Source organism: Scleropages formosus, chromosome 11 (assembly GCF_900964775.1).
Source record: "Scleropages formosus chromosome 11, fSclFor1.1, whole genome shotgun sequence".
In the NCBI taxonomy this organism is placed as follows: Eukaryota; Metazoa; Chordata; class Actinopteri; order Osteoglossiformes; family Osteoglossidae; genus Scleropages; species Scleropages formosus.
The window spans coordinates 5323587-5339436 of record NC_041816.1 but is presented as its reverse complement, the minus strand read 5'-3'; the positions used below and the strand labels follow the sequence as shown (position 1 = coordinate 5339436).

At 46.7% G+C, this 15850-nt stretch overlaps 1 protein-coding gene across 1 annotated transcript; it reads right to left on the bottom strand.

The window, feature by feature from the left end:
* Positions 1-432: 432 nt before the first annotated feature.
* Positions 433-11326, bottom strand: dkk3a (dickkopf WNT signaling pathway inhibitor 3a). Its single transcript, XM_018752648.2, has 7 exons — positions 10926-11326; positions 10339-10464; positions 9816-9896; positions 5227-5319; positions 3828-3972; positions 2315-2471; positions 433-1149 (listed from the first exon to the last, which is right to left on the bottom strand). Exons 1-7 carry the CDS (start codon positions 11196-11198, stop codon positions 1062-1064), a joined length of 963 nt encoding a protein of 320 aa, XP_018608164.1. The 5' UTR covers positions 11199-11326; the 3' UTR covers positions 433-1061.
* Positions 11327-15850: the final 4524 nt, after the last annotated feature.

The window sequence follows — 15850 nt, the reverse complement described above, 5'->3', positions numbered from 1 at the left end:
AGCGAACTCTGGGGGAGTGGCAGTTAGCCCTACCTGTTGGATCCCTGAGGGCATGCCCTCCCACTGGGCTTCCCATGTCGCCACAAGCTGTTCACCGTAGACAATGCCAATATAAAAACTTTATTTTGCGGTTTAAATCTTGTGTGAACATAGTAAAGATGATTTTAGAACAAATTAAAAGGCTTTTTCATAACTGCAGGAGTCTGTCCTGAATTACTTCCTTACGGTCTGAATGTATTAAATCTGTGGATTTTGGTCATTCAGTTATGATCACTGTAAACACTTTACATTTATCCACAGTGATATTTCTCCCATGAGTTGCAGGAATTGGACAAATGTTGCATTTTACACCAATTGTTTTCACTCATGTAGGCATTCACACCTAAATGTTGTATGAAGGGGTTTTTAAATTGCAAATAAATACCACAGATGTTATTTTGAAGTATTTAATTTAAGGAAGGGATTTCCACTGGAAATGACCTAGTGCTGTGGAGCATAGAGCCACATACTTAGGTGGTAGCACACCAAAAGACAAGCGTATACCTTCTTTATTACTAATGACAGTGCATTCATGTTGGTTACTGTCCTTTTATGCCCAAGGAAAACTCAAAACAGGTGAATGTAAAACTTGCGCCGACCTACAGTAGCACTGAATTACAGTAAAACCTGCCCGGGCTCTTTGCCTGGATGATTCGTCCCCAAATGAAAGCAAAGCCATCAGAGGAGAACTTCTTGCTCCGAGCTTCCTAAGGAAACATAATATAGACATCTGAAGCTTTGGCCCAGGGCCGAGAATCCTAGATGGCTCACGTGATTCTCACACAGACTACACGAGGCAGAGCATACCGATGACAGCAAATGCTAAACACGGACCTGGAGGCCTCTTTAAAGGGATGCGTTCGGGGGAGGTAGAAGAGTACAGTGGGGCAAAGCTCAATAATTAGCAGCCGAGTACAGTTCCCGGGCTGGAGTCGGTTCGGACGTGTCCTTCGGCCAGACTGCACGTCGCCTTGAGCGTAGATACGATTCTGCAAGCTTGACGCGGACTTGAGCAGAGTGCTTCATACTATGTAGTCTGCCTCGGAATAGAGCGAGTCGCTCACTTCTTCGCTGGAGGAGTTCTGTGGCCTCAGGCAAAGCGAGCCTCGTCTGTGGAAAGTAACAGGCGTGAGAGTTCGGACCGTGAGCTTCGATTACAGTGTCGTAGCTGGAGGCAAAGGAAACCGAATCTCTCCTCCCCAGTAGATGTCGCTGCAGCAGAGCGATCGGAACGATCTTCGCCGAAATCGCCCAAATTCTTTACAGATGTCTGTTAGCCAAGGCAGAAACTTTTCTATTTTCACTCGCGGTGTACTTCAGCTTTACATATATTTTATGGTTAAAATATACATCTAGCTCGTTATTCCCTCTTTATCTGATGCTGTCGTGCGAGGGAATTTACAAAATTAATTAGCGATTTACCTGTTTTTACAGCATTCTATTATATTAATTTACTGCAAGCACCTTGATCGAAGGAACTGCAGCAGGAGCGGGGATTCAAACCTGGAATTGTGACTGCAGGATCACAGCTCTATCCACACTACCACTAGCACATGCTTGTGCTGTGCTCTGTCCTCTTTGTAAACCTTGCGCCCATGAGGATCTGTTAAAATAACCTCCCATTTACACATTTATATAGGTGGGTACTTTTACTGGAGCAATTTAGGGGACGTATCTTGCTCATGGGTACTACAGCAACGGTTAAGATCTGAACCCACAACCTTCGGATTTGAGCATTAAAAAAAGATGCCCCTGATCTGTCTCAGGTTTACGGAACCCGTCGATCCGCATTGCGGATGCAGAGAAAGATCTGAAAACGTAAGGGCTGCTGCTCATTTCTTATACTGAACAAAACTTGGCGGCTCAGAGCAGCTGTAAACCACAGGGTCCCCGGAGATCCTTTTCACCTTAACTGGGAGAAATCATCGTACGAACAGATCAGAGGCGTGCACCCGGGGCGGAGTAAAGTGCTCTGGCCGTGACTCAGCACGCCGGGCGCAGTGAGGGGAGCTATGCGTCCCGCCCCTCCAATCCGCAGTCCAGTCGAACTCTTCACCCCCAGTACAGATTTATTAATGTGCAGCTCCTTTGTTACCATGTAAACATCTGTCGCTCGCTTGCAGTCAACCGACCTAGGCAGGCGCTACAGATGTTTACGCTGGATGTTTGCAAAGCATGAATACAATGTCGGACTGCGCTACGTGTGAATAGGACCCTGAGAGAGGCGACTGAGGGGGATGGGAGTGTGCCAAGAGGTGGGTAGGACCCAACTCACCCCTGGGGTTGGCACTGGAGACCCCGGCCGCAGGGGCAGTACTCCCGGGGTCCCTCGCCATCCATGTCCCAGGAAAGGAGCTCCATCAGGTGGTTGGAGGGGCCGTGGCAGCGCTCGTGCTCCGTGGGCCTGCCGGTGCAAACGGGGAAGAGGAGGGCTGGTGGGGTCAGGGGTCAGGGGTCAGGAGCATGCGGGACGCAGGAGTTAGTTACTTTCGTCTTGCTTACAATTCATACGGCGGTCCTGAGAAGTGCTGCTGGGTTTTTATCCAACTTTTCGGGGAGTTTCCAGTTCAGTACACAGGAGGTATTACAGCAGCAATTATGTGAGACACACGGTAACACTAATTCTGGCGTTTTAAAGAAATTGTGCTGCTTTCAGATTAGTGTCCGGTTGCTGCAATCGTTTTTGCAAAATTAGTTTCCTATTGCAAAAGTTGAATTATTCAAATGATTCCTTATACAAACATTTTACACAATTCCAGCACAATATATGACTTATATGGATATATATAACACATGGAGCCCCCTAACCCTTGGCAGTGAACAGACTTCATTTGTTAGACTTTCGAACCAACCGATGTGGTCAATTGATCAAGCGCAACGAGAACTCGCAAATATACAGTATCATTCAGAAGTTTGAGTATATTTACTGAAAACTAGTTTTTATACCTGGTTACGTTGTACACCCAGGTCCTCAGTTTGAACCACCATCTATTTTCCTCTTCACCATTTAATTCTCAGCATTGATGCGTGTTTTGAAGTGTGTTTGTGGCTGGCATCGTAGGATAGGTACTTTATTAATCCCTGCAGGGAATTTCATACGCATAGCAGAATAACACACTTCCCTTGTTGTAGAATGAAACACTGCCCACAACCCTGATGGAATGGAGTTTCTCTGAAGTATGCTATGATAGCCATGCTGGCTGATATTCCCATGGACTTGGTCCAGTTCATCAGCTCCGTGATTAACAAAGCAGCCCCACACCATGACGCTGCCACCTCCATGATTAAAATAGGGAACTAAAGAGCAGCAACTCATGCTCTCAACCTCTCTGCGTCCTACAAATACTCAGCAGCTGGACCCAAATATTTCACCTTTTGACTCATCAGTCCATATAACCAACTTCCACTCAAACTCCTACTTTCTGTGGTTTTGGCCCAGGTAACTGGTTTCAAGCAGGTACTCTCCCCTGGTACTATAACTGGGTGCCAAATTTATAGCTCTGGATTCCTGTTCCACAGAGTTTGTTTTATTTTCCAACCTCCATGACATCACTGACTGAATTATCAGTTAACATTAGAATCATCATTACTGAATGTTTATGGGTGGGTTCTTAGCTGGCATGAAAGCCTCCGGACTCTGCAGGCCCACTCGGTCAGATAGGGAGGATAGCTCCAGTCTTTGAGATTTATGAGGTGCCTTGATTGTCATTATAACTTCACTCTTGACAGTAGATGCAGTAGATGGACAGCTACCAAAGCGGGTTGGGGGGTTCGGCGGGGGTCCACACCTCTGTGGAAGGCGCAGCACAGCTCCGGGCTACAGTCGCTCTGGTACTGACAGATGCTGCCCGCCTCTCCCTTGGTGCCATTGTCGGAACACTGGCCCCACAGGCAAAGCTGGCCCGAGCAGCACTCTTCATCCTTCGTGCACGTCTGGAACACACAACACTCAGATATCTATTATACCCCGACCCTCATCTATGAGGGAAGCTCAAGTTTTGAACATGAAGAATAACAATCCTTAAAAATCCTCATCAATCCCGGAAGTGCAGCCACAGAAAGCACACTGTTACTACATGTGGAACCCATCCAGCACAGGGCTTCCTCTGCAGCCTGTTCTTCTGACGTGGCTCCACGATTCTGAACACACTTTTGCTGGGTCAAAGCTCTGCTGAACACGTGGGCTGTAATTATTACAAGCTTGCCCACCCTGTTCTGAATGTGGGTCGCTGTCTGTCTGCTGTTCTCTGCAGTTTCCATCCCTCCCTGCCAAAAGCCATCCCACCCAAGTGTGCGGCTTGTCTGAGAAAAACAAAATATTCTCTCTCTTCCATCTTCATGTGCCGTGAGACAAGAGGAATGAGGAGGTACTGGCGTGCTGCTAAGAAGCCCTTTGCAGTGAAGGAGCAGCTCTCTGGAAGGTCATGTGCGCTTCTTAGAGCCATCCTGCTGCATGCAGGAGAAACTGTCATGTCATCCTGTTGTCCATGACCCTTCTTTCAGTTTTGAACCAAAGCAGCAACTGCACTACGGGTGTTGAGTTTAGAGAAAAAAATTATGAGAAACCGATACAACTTTAGTGTCGGGGCCTTTAGATTTCTTGGAACACCTGATTGTCATTTACTCCTATTCAGCACCTACTGGTCTTCTAGACCTGTTAGGTACACGCTGATCCCATAGTCCTTCTGAAAGACTACTAGTCCTACAGTCCTGTTGGCACCCACTGGTCCACAAGAATTATTGGGAATCCACTGGTCTTTTAATGTTATTGGATATTTTCTGTAGTCCTAGTGGCCTTCTAGTCCTAGCTGATGCCTAATAGTTGTCTAGGCCTACTGGACATCTACTGGTCCTTCAGTCATACTGGATACCCAGTGGTCCTCAAGTTCAGCTGGATAGTCACTGGTCCTCTAGACCTACTGGAAAACCATTGGTTCTCTAACTATATTAGACACTCGCTGGTCCTCTAGTCCTACTGGACACCCACTGGTCCTCCAGCTATATTACACACCCACTGGTCCTCTAGTCCTGCTGGATACCTACTGATCCTCTAGTCCTACTGGACTCCTGCTGGTTCGTTGGTCTTTTTAGATACACACTGGTCCTATACCGCTACTGGATACATACTGGTTCTATAGCTATACTGGACAAGAACAATTTGTCTATGTGACAAATCAGGGAACCTACCGTGTGCAGAGCCTTACATGGAAGACACCTGGACTGCAGGACTTCATAGAGGCAGTAGTTGCCCGGGGGGCAGTCCTCATCGATGAGGCATTCCTGTAGGGAGACAATCCACTGATCAGAATGACATCCCCCAGAGAGATGTGCTGAGAAGGACCCACAACAGGGCTAAGACAGTGGTATTGTTAAAGGGGTATAAAACTATGTTTATGGTCTGAAACCCAAACCCAAAGATCTGTGCTGTTGGAAAGAGCAGCGTTAGTGGGCGGAGTCAGTCCAACGTGAGCGGATAGAGCACGGCAGGAGGAGCTGTCTGGGTCAGGAAATTCCACAGCTGTGATTCTGCAGGAAGACTGGGAGGTTCTTCCATCACGACCGAGGCTGTACCTCGAGAAAACGCCTCCCCCAGGCTTCAAACCACACGTTCTGCAGATTTTATCAGCCCCCCATCTGGGGCATTTATTTGGCACTGCTTTTCTTTGTGAGACGAGGCTGGCTTTAAAAATAACTCCCCGGCGCTATTTCAGTGCATCCATCTGGGGAAAGCTCTGGTCTGGCATGTAAAACCACAGGCTTCGAAGAGATTTTATCAGACATCCAAAATCTATGTCGCTTGTCAATCGGTGAGATTAGAAACAGTCATTTAATGGGAAACGTCACTGTAGCGACGTGATGATCTGCGTGTATAAAACATGTTGCTACTCATCACTTTGTTTGCCGTCCAAAGTCATCGTGAGACATTTCTATTTGTTATGGAAATCTTGTCTCATATCAACAGTGAGCCCCACAGCACAAACATGTGTTTAACTTTTCATATGTAAAATGTTTATAAATATGTCAGATTGTGTGAGAACAGAACACTAACTCTGTATGCTGCTGCCCGGGTTCTGATCCTCCGCTTCCCGTGATTCCTACGGGAAAGGAAAGACTGGTCTGATAACTGGAAAATAGGGTCTGGGAATGTCTGAGTGTATGAAAGTGCATGTTTGCATGTTCTCCCTGTGTCTGCGTGGGTTTCCTCCGGGTGCTCTGGTTTCCTCCCACAGTCCAAAGACATGCTGTTCAGGTTCTTCATAGTGTGTGAGTGACAGCGAGTGTGTTCCATTGATGTATGGATGAGTGACCCAGTGTAAGTAGTGTATCTAGCAGTGTAAATCACCACGGTAAATAAGGTGTGTGGGCTGATAACACTATATAGAGTTCACTGGAAGTCACTTTGGAGAAAGGAGTCTGCTAACTGAATAAATGTAAATGGAAATGTAAAGTGCCGACCACAGTGTGTGATCCACGTGCCAAGAGACTAAACATGACGAAACTCTTTTTCTTATAACCTACAAAACATTTATGGACTACCACTACAGTATGCAAACGAAATTAATTAAAATCCTGGCAAATTCCACAAAAGCTGCAGAAACACCATTGTTCTGTACAGCTGTACCTGCCACCAGGTTTCTTGGTGCTAAAGAACTTACTTTGGAACGACATTAATTTCGGGTATTACATTATAATACACTTATTCATTTAGCTGATGCTTTTCTCCAAAATAATTTACAGTCATAAGGTTACAATTATTTAGCCATTTATACAGCTGGGTAATTTTACTGGAGCCATTTAGAGTAAGTACCTTGCTCAAGGGTACTAGAGCTGGAAATCAAACCTGCAACCTTCAAATCCAAAGGACATAGCACTAACCACTATGCTACCAGCTGTCCCTATAATATTCTTATAATATCCCTATAATATTCTTTCACCAGGCAAAACAGTCTCTTCAGCTGCTCCCTTGTGGTGAATCAATTCTTGTTTAATCTCAGTAAATCTCTACCAGCATAGATACTGCTCAAAGTGTGGAAATTAGAAATTTGGTTCCAAGAGGTACAATTTAGCTGGTTGCACAGGAAATGACAAAAAAAGAAAAAATTATGAACCAAATTTCAACAACGTACTGTGTAAATCCTTCCGGAGCTGTCAGGTGTGCACATGCAGGACATCTATGTGTACTCATGCTAACCTTCAGGGCTCTCTATAATACTATGGGGGGGATGTGTGTGCCGGGTCCTAATGAGTCCTCCAATGCCCCCCCCCCACAACGCCCCCCCCCGCCCCAAAGAAAACCACTGACTCGAGTTTCCTCGCAGACGTCGCGCTGACGCCAGCTCATTCTTCCCACAAAAAGTAGAAAAAACACTCCAAGGCCCCAGCGCTCGTTTTCCATTCCGCCAGTCGGAGCGACTTAGCTGTGGTTTTTACAGGCTGGGGGGAAACCAGAGCAGACGGGGCTGACGTGGCTCATCTACATGGTAAGCCAAGGAGTAACATCTCCCAGGAAAGTGTCCCAGGTTGCAGTGATTCACCGCTGGCATCACGGTGTTTCTACTCACTTTTCTGTCCTGCCGGAAGGGAATGTTCAACACGGAGGAGGAGGCACCTGGCGACGGCCAAACGGAGCGCTCGTTCACGGTTGCTCGTTTCGCCTCGCGCCGTACGAGTCATCGCGCCGATGAAAAACGAGGGGTGGGGAAGCTGGCGAATGCGGCATAAATAACAGAGCGGGGAAGCAGCCGCACGCCACGTCAGTGCTAAACGGCTGCGGACCCTTCCAGAAGGACACTTTCCCCGCATTTGTTCCAGGTGCTTCTGTGAAACAGCTCCCGGTGACGTCACTTAGGGGACATATTGAAAAGAGCGAAAAGAGCCCTGCGCGTCTCGCTGGCACTCGCTGAACACCGTTCAGCCATACTCTGTATTTTATAGTTATCATCAAGTGCCAAAAGTGCACTGAGGTAACAGTAATATAGCAGAAGCAGTTCTCATAACGAATAAAATCTGGCATTAAAAGCACCAAAACTCCTGGAACTTACAGTTATCATCAAGTAAATATTACACTTCCCTTTCTGTCTTTAGTCCCAGGCCAGTAACGCTGACCAACCGTATGACGGGAGCAAACCCCCCTACTTGGGACATTTACATTTATATTTTTAAAAGTCTAATACCAGGGCATTCGACCTTTTCTGGCCAAGGGCCTCAATAGTTACTGAGAACGGGTTCGAGGGCCACACATGTCAAAATCACAAGAAGTGACTTATTGATTCTCACATGTCTACATGGCAAAATTATGTATTTTATTTACTCTATTTAGGTGGAGAGTGTTTAGGTGTGGGGTGTATTGCGACACAGGGGGTTGGACCGGGTCCTGCTCTCCAGTGGGTCTGGGGTTTGAGTCCCGCTTAGGGTGCCTTGTGATGGACTGGTGTCCTGTCCTGGGTGTCCCCCCTCTCCCTCCAGCCTTATGCCCTGGGTTGCCAAGTAGGCTCCGGTTCCCTGTGACCCCGTATGGGACAAGCGGTTCTCTGTGTGTGTGTGTGTGTGTGTGTGTGTGTGTGTGTGTGTGTGTGTGTGTGGCCAGGTCTTACTCTCTTGTGGGTCTAGAATTTGAGTCCCGCTTGGGGTACCTCGTGATGGCCCGGTGTCCCACCCTGGGTGTGTCCAGCCTTGTGCACCTGGCTCACCGTGACCCCACTTGGGACAAGCAGCTTCAGCCAATGTGTTTGTGTCTGACTATAATTATAATACAATACTCACATGACTAAAATCATGTGATTCAATAGAATTAAAAGTATTTAGGGTAGGTATAGTGGTTGTTAAAAATTTGGTGTTTTGTCAATGATGTCTGACTTTTAGATTAATTAAATCACTTGTTAAATATTTTTGGAACTGATGTCTTTTTGAAGATGTCTTACTGCAATGAAAAGAAAACTCTAGAAAGAAGAGGTCTGGAACTCTATTAACCCCAGTGAAGCGGGACAGTAGATCTTCGCTGCGCCAGTAACTGAGGATGGTCATCTCCGTCAGGCCTCCAATGCCCTGTCATTAACAGCCAAACTCTCACAGGCTTCAGCTACTGCGTTGCCATGGCGACGTCTGCACTCTGTTGTCGACTTCAGTGCTGAGACACTAATGGGGATGCACTGGTCATCACCTCCCCCGGATGACGAGACAGAGCAAGTCAGCGAACGAGCTGTTTCCTCTTAGCTACCAGAGGTGTGAACCTCAGCTCCTGGGGGGGGGGGGTCGTGTGTCCTCTGGCGTCCCCAAAAACCCGTCCCACTAGTCCATTTTCACGGTCATCTACACAGAATCACACACGTACCTGGTACTAAATGAGCTGCCGGCATATTATCCATATATCGTTCAGTATGTTAAACCACGAGCAATGCATGGAAAATAAATATGGCTCGAAGAGATCCAACTTGGTGAAGTCAAGTCGGGCCGGATCCGGGAGATCAAACACGAGTCCGATCGGAGCGTTGAGAGCGTTTCACAGAATGAGGAATATTTCACACGCTGAGCCACAAGGTTCCCCCAGCTGAGCGTCTGCGTTTCTGTGACTGTGTGAACGGCCCTTGTGCTCATCACCATCTTAGCGTGTGATGAACAGGCGATTTACACCAGTGTGGATTTACAAATGTAAGGGGGAGGAGAAAAGGTATATTCTTTGGAACTAGGCGCTTGGATGCTTCTAGGACAGGGTTCGTTACCACGGTAAGGCAGGCGGCAGACGCTTTCACCGACTGCCATCATGTCGGCACACTTACGCGATCGATCTCGTTCCCTCGGCCGTCGGGCTGGACCAGGATGCTGGAGAAGTGTGTGGCCACCGTGTTGTTGTTCATCGCCTAGAAAAAAAACAAACGTGGATCTTGGTGTAAATGAGTGTGTCTAGGAGGGGGGGGGGGAGTGATCAGTAAGCCTGGTTATAGTTGTTATTCTTGGATTTTATGTTGAGTTAATCTTTAAATCATCCAGTCCACAAGTCTTTGTCATCACTCAGTGATGGAAATTATCCACATGGTCTCGTTCTGCTTCATTCGCACATCCGTCAATCCATTATCAATAACCACTTGTCCAGTGTAGGGTCCTGGTCATCTGGGGTCTATCCTGCCCCTCCCCCCCATCTTCAAGCAAGCCTAATATGCCCCCCACTATTTGTGCACAGCTCCTCTGTTGCAAATGCTTTGCAGGTCCCCACCTCGATACCTGAGAGCTGGTCCCACCCCTCGTTAACAATGCGTCAAGGTGCGCGTGGCAGACGGGCAGTGCAATGCGGATGCTGCGCACCTCATCGATCGTCTCTGCGGTGCGACCCGATTCATCTCCACCTTTTTCCTCCGGGCTCCTCTCCTCTTGGGAACGAGGAGGAAGGTCATACGGATACAGCATCGATTTGGCACTCTCGTTGTCCATCTACGGAACAGAGACGTCGGTTAGAAACGAATGCACGTCCCTTCATGCGTGGGTCACAGAGGTCACCTTTCCCCTGACCTCTCCCTCCCCCCACCCCCCTGCAGTCACACTTCCACTAATACAACACATTATAATACATAACGTCACTAACATGACCTATTGAAGACAGCGCAGCTCACAGGACCTCCACCTGAAACTGTACACCCCACTGTATGTTAATGAGCATGCTAATTAGCCCTGATTTGCATGTCATAATAACTGCACAATAAATTGGCACTTTGAAGGAAATTTGGTAGATGGTGTGATAGACTACCATATATCTGAAAGCATAAAAAATATATTATGGAAAAAATAATAGTGAGGGAGACAGAAGAAAAGGATGGATAGGTGATGGATAGATGGTGGAGAGGTGATGATAGATTATGGATTGGTGAAAGATATGGATGGATGGATGTTCCTACCTTGTACACGGCTTCCTCCAGCTTGTGCTGCGTGTCCTCCATGAGCTTCTCCACCTCCCTGAACATGTCATTCAAGGTCGCGTGTCCCGGAGTCAGGCTAGCCCCCATCGACGAGGGGTTCGGCCCCGAGTCCGCGGGGGGCGACGCGTCCTGCACGTGCGCGCGGACACGGTGGAGGTGGTCCATGTGGAGCAGACCGATGAGCAGCACGGACACCCCGAAGGGTGAAGAGGAGCATCTCCTCCTCATCGACATCACCCTCCTCGCCAGCATCAGCCCGGACAGCTCGTCTCAACTACCAGCTTTAAACACTGACCTCGGAGGAAAAAGCGATGGTGAGAAAAGCGGCAGAGAAACGAGCACAAGGTAATGGTGTGTGTGTCTGTCTGTGTGTGTGTGTGTGTGTGTGTGTGTGTGTTTGTGAGTGTGACGAAGTACCTGCGAGTCAGAGCCGCCGGGTTCTGCTCTCTTCTGTCTCCGTTCCTCGGCGCGTCCCCGCTGCAACCCCGCCCCCTCCCCGTGCGCGCGCGCGCGCGCCCCGAGCGCTCCCTTCTTTATGTTAATGAGGGAGCCGCAGTGGGCGGGGCTCCGAGCGCAGCGTCTCCTCCCGCGGCGCAGTCCGCGCAGAATCGACCCGTCAGTGGCCTCTGGCGGCTGCGCTTCCCACGCCGTTCCGCTGTAATAACGTCGATATTAATATTAATAACTCGTCCCGCTCTGAGAAACTGCGCTCGTGTTATGAGACAGGCTGCGCAGCGAAATTACTGTCCTGCTCAACTGTAGTTACTGGGCTATTATTATATATTTTTGTTAACAATGCACTTGATGCGTGGAGTTATTTATTTTAGACTTATACAAGTTATACGCTCACAGGCATAAGAGAAATATAATTATTAATATGTTGCACACATTTCAAACCCACAAAAAAAGCAGTTATTTGTAAAATTCCGATTTTGACGCACTTTCGCCCCCTTGTGGCTAAAAGTCTCAGTCACTGCAGTCAGCAAGTCTTCGCTTTCAGTCATTCAGTCTTTTAACTCATCTGGTCTTTTCCACCTCTCAGCCACGTGATATTTTAACTTCTTCAGTCCTTCAGTCCTTCAGCCTTTTTCTTTTTCCAGTCTGTCGGTCAGTCATCCGGTCATCCAAAGTATTCAAGTCATTCAATCATCGCCTCCCAGAAAGCAAAGTAATACAGCTGCATACTTGTTGGAATAAGATGTCACAGTTACTGTGAATATTATATAATACACTATGAATAACATATGAATATTTTCAAGATATTTGAACAATTTCTATGGGATTAGCAGTGTACAATTCCTGCTTCCACACTGCACAATACATGGGACCTGTGCCTGCAGCTGTAACACTCAGCAGGTTCAAGGCAGCAGTACCACAGTGTGACCCCCCCACCCTCACCCCCACTGTGAACCCAGACAGTGTGAGCGGTGACCTTACCTTGTCTTCAGTAAACACCCCGAGCCGACGGCTGCCTGCCTTTGAAGATTCATCGTGATCCTTTTACGGTGGTCACTGGGGCCATTGGATGTCAAACTGGGCACGTTCTTTTTCACCTCGTTTACTCATCCACAGCGTTTTAAGTTAACTTTTTGGCAGTGACCAACTGTTTATGCACCACATGATATGGACGAGTAAAGGATGCCGCTGGAATATGAGCAAAAATGTAAGTATCTTTGTGATAAGTATGTCTGTACTAAATAAATGTGTTTTGTATACTAATAAATTTGTCATATGCATCAGTTTAAATGTACACTAACACTGTGAGGACTTCAGTAGAGCAATTTTCAAATCATTGCGAGAGTTTTGTTCAAATGTAATGCCTGTCAGGGGCAATATTACTATAATATATTGTAAATATTATTATGTGCTTTCTAGCATTTAATGGGTCAGTCATCCGTTGCCACTCTCCTTTCATCACACAGATGGTTGACTAGGGATGGAGCTAGGTTCTGTGAAGAGCTCCTGTCATTTACAGTATGCAGAGACCATATAGACCGTTACTGTGTTTGAGTAAAAATACCATGTTAAATAGCACATACTCAATGCACCTTAGACAAGGCATGGTATCAAGACAATATCATGTTGGTGTTTCAAGTAAAATGATCAGCAATTTCATTGTGCTCTCTTGAAAGCTGGACTTCATCTTTTTTGGGCAAGTGTGAACCCTCTAATTTGATTTATTCTTTGTATTTCCAGATATATCAACATCACATTCAAGTGCTGTAGTCAAATATGTGTAGTATATTTTTGTGAGTCTTTACAAAAAGTGTATTTCATACATTCAGTGAACAATTATACTTAATAATATATGGCATAATATAACATATAATTATATGTGACATAACTGTAATATATAAGTGTAAAATATTTTTTATTTAAAAATTAAACCACAAAACATGTTTTCCTGCTTGCCTGCATCAGTGTCACCTGCAAGCGCTGTTATTTCTCGTGTTGTCCTTCAGGTGGCGCTGTTGTCGCAGTAAAAAAAACTGTACAGTACCGCCTTAAACTTGTGAATATTTCATGTTGACGAAGGCTGGTTCCAGCGTCCTCTGGCCAGCGCGTACTTTTTAATTAGAGACAGCGGTCTAAAATAGTCCTGGAGCCAAAACTATGCTGGGAAGATGGACAGTTGTTTAAAATGGCTCGTGGCAGGTGAATTATTAAAATCGGGTAACAGCGACTTCAATTTTTTTTTTCTCTGTGGCTGAGCTAGTATGTCTGTGGAAGAGGTGTAGAGTGGTTAATGTAAGGTCACTGGGTGTGTGGGTGTGGGTGTGGAGGTGCGCGGTCAATGGGAATACGGTTTTTGAGTGTATGGTCAGTGGTTGTATAATCAGTGGGTGTATGGTCAGTGAGTGTATAGTCAGTGGGTGTATAGTCAGTGGGTGTATGGTCAGCGAGTGTATAATCAGTGGGTGTATAATCAGTGGGTGTATAGTCAGTGGGTGTATAATCAGTGGGTGTATGGTCAGTGAGTGTATAGTCAGTGGGTGTATAATCAGTGGGTGTATGGTCAGTGAGTATAATCAGTGGGTGTATAATCAGTGGGTGTATAGTCAGTGGGTGTATAATCAGTGGGTGTATGGTCAGTGGGTGTATAATCAGTGGGTGTATGGTCAGTGGGTGTATAGTCAGTGGGTGTATAATCAGTGGGTGTATGGTCAGTGGGTGTATAATCAGTGGGTGTATGGTCAGTGAGTATAATCAGTGGGTGTATAATCAGTGGGTGTATAGTCAGTGGGTGTATAATCAGTGGGTGTATGGTCAGTGGGTGTATGGTCAGTGAGTATAATCAGTGGGTGTATAATCAGTGGGTGTATAGTCAGTGGGTGTATAATCAGTGGGTGTATAGTCAGTGGGTGTATAATCAGTGGGTGTATGGTCAGTGGGTGTATAGTCAGTGGGTGTATAATCAGTGGGTGTATGGTCAGTGGGTGTATAATCAGTGGGTGTATGGTCAGTGAGTATAATCAGTGGGTGTATAATCAGTGGGTGTATAGTCAGTGGGTGTATAATCAGTGGGTGTATGGTCAGTGGGTGTATGGTCAGCGAGTGTATAATCAGTGGGTGTATGGTCAGCGGGTGTATAATCAGTGGGTGTATGGTCAGCGAGTGTATAATCAGTGGGTGTATGGTCAGTGGGTGTATAATCAGGGGGTGTATGGTCAGTGGGTGTATGGCCAGTGGCTGTATGGTTAGTGAGCGTATAGTCAGTGGGTATATAGTGAGTGTATGTAGTGAATGGCTGTGCGGTCACTGTTCCCCTTTCTGTACTGCTGAGGAGGAACTCACTGTTTCCAGTCTCTGTGGTCATCTTCCAGTATTTCTGCTTTCACAGGGCATCAAAATTAGCTACCAGGAGCAAGAAAAGAAATATATGCACGTGTGTGTGTGTGTGCATGTGTGTGAACAGTGGTGATAGTTCACAATACAGGAATCTTCAGGTTACACCTGAGGTTCAATCAACTCTAGCAGTGGTAAATCAGCTCTTCAGAGTGTTAAATCAACTCTGAACAATGTACTCGCAATGAGGTGTGTCAGAGAGAGGCAGAGGCTGCTGACCTCTTGCGGAGCTGATGCTCTCCTGATGTCAGTGTGCAGTAACACCCCCACAAGCAGCACGTGAGCCCATCGTGTGAAAAATCAGCGCTGACTGCGAAACGGCTTATTAATATTAGTATTATTAGTGTGTTCAGTTGTCACGTGGACGCAGCAGTGACACGCGCAGGGAGTCGAATGCGTTTTTGTGATCGATCAACGAGTTTTTTTTTTCCGTGTCCATCGCATCGCTGCCTTGACGTCCGTGGGGGGTCGGGGTGGTGGGGGGGGGGGGGGGGGAGGGGTCTTACAGATTCTGTACTGTACTTCTAAAAGTGGTTGATCATGGTCCATGGAGCAGCTGTAGATATTTTTGCACCTCCTGGCTGGAGGGTCAGTGCTGCAGCACCCACCTCCCTCGGGTTACACTTGACTGCGCTCAATTACCGCGCTATACCTTATGTTTCCTGGTAAAATGTACAGCTATCAGAAAGAAGGCAATGAAACATTTCATTCATTCAAAAAATTCATATATAATAAAATAGATAATATATAATAGCAAAGAACAGCAACACGGCTGACGCGACTGATCTGTGTAATATTTGTCGAATAGATTTTTAATCCGGAAAGAGTGGCGAATTCTGCAGAAAAATGAATTCAATTAGATTTTTCGAAAATACTGAGAAAGAATTTAGCGGAGCGGAGGCGCGAGGATAACCGGCACGTACAGGCGAAGCGCTGCGAGTCGCCGATTGGTCGTAGACGCGTCAGTCAGAGCATCCGGCGTTTCTTATTGGTCCGCCTCTCCTAAAAGCGCCGCCTTCTAGAATAAAAATAAATAAAAAAATAAAAAGCACGCGAAA

What these genes read in the sequence shown, in the direction of transcription:
- dkk3a (XM_018752648.2), bottom strand. Translation starts at nt 11,198, where the DNA reads ATGCTGGCGAGGAGGGTGATGTCGATGAGGAGGAGATGCTCCTCTTCA. An exon ending in GAGGGAACGAGATCGATCGC is followed by an intron (nt 5,320 to 9,815) that starts GTAAGTGTGCCG and finishes GTCTCCCTACAG; the next exon opens with GAATGCCTCATCGATGAGGA. An exon ending in CTCCAGTGCCAACCCCAGGG is followed by an intron (nt 1,150 to 2,314) that starts GTGAGTTGGGTC and finishes TACTTTCCACAG; the next exon opens with ACGAGGCTCGCTTTGCCTGA.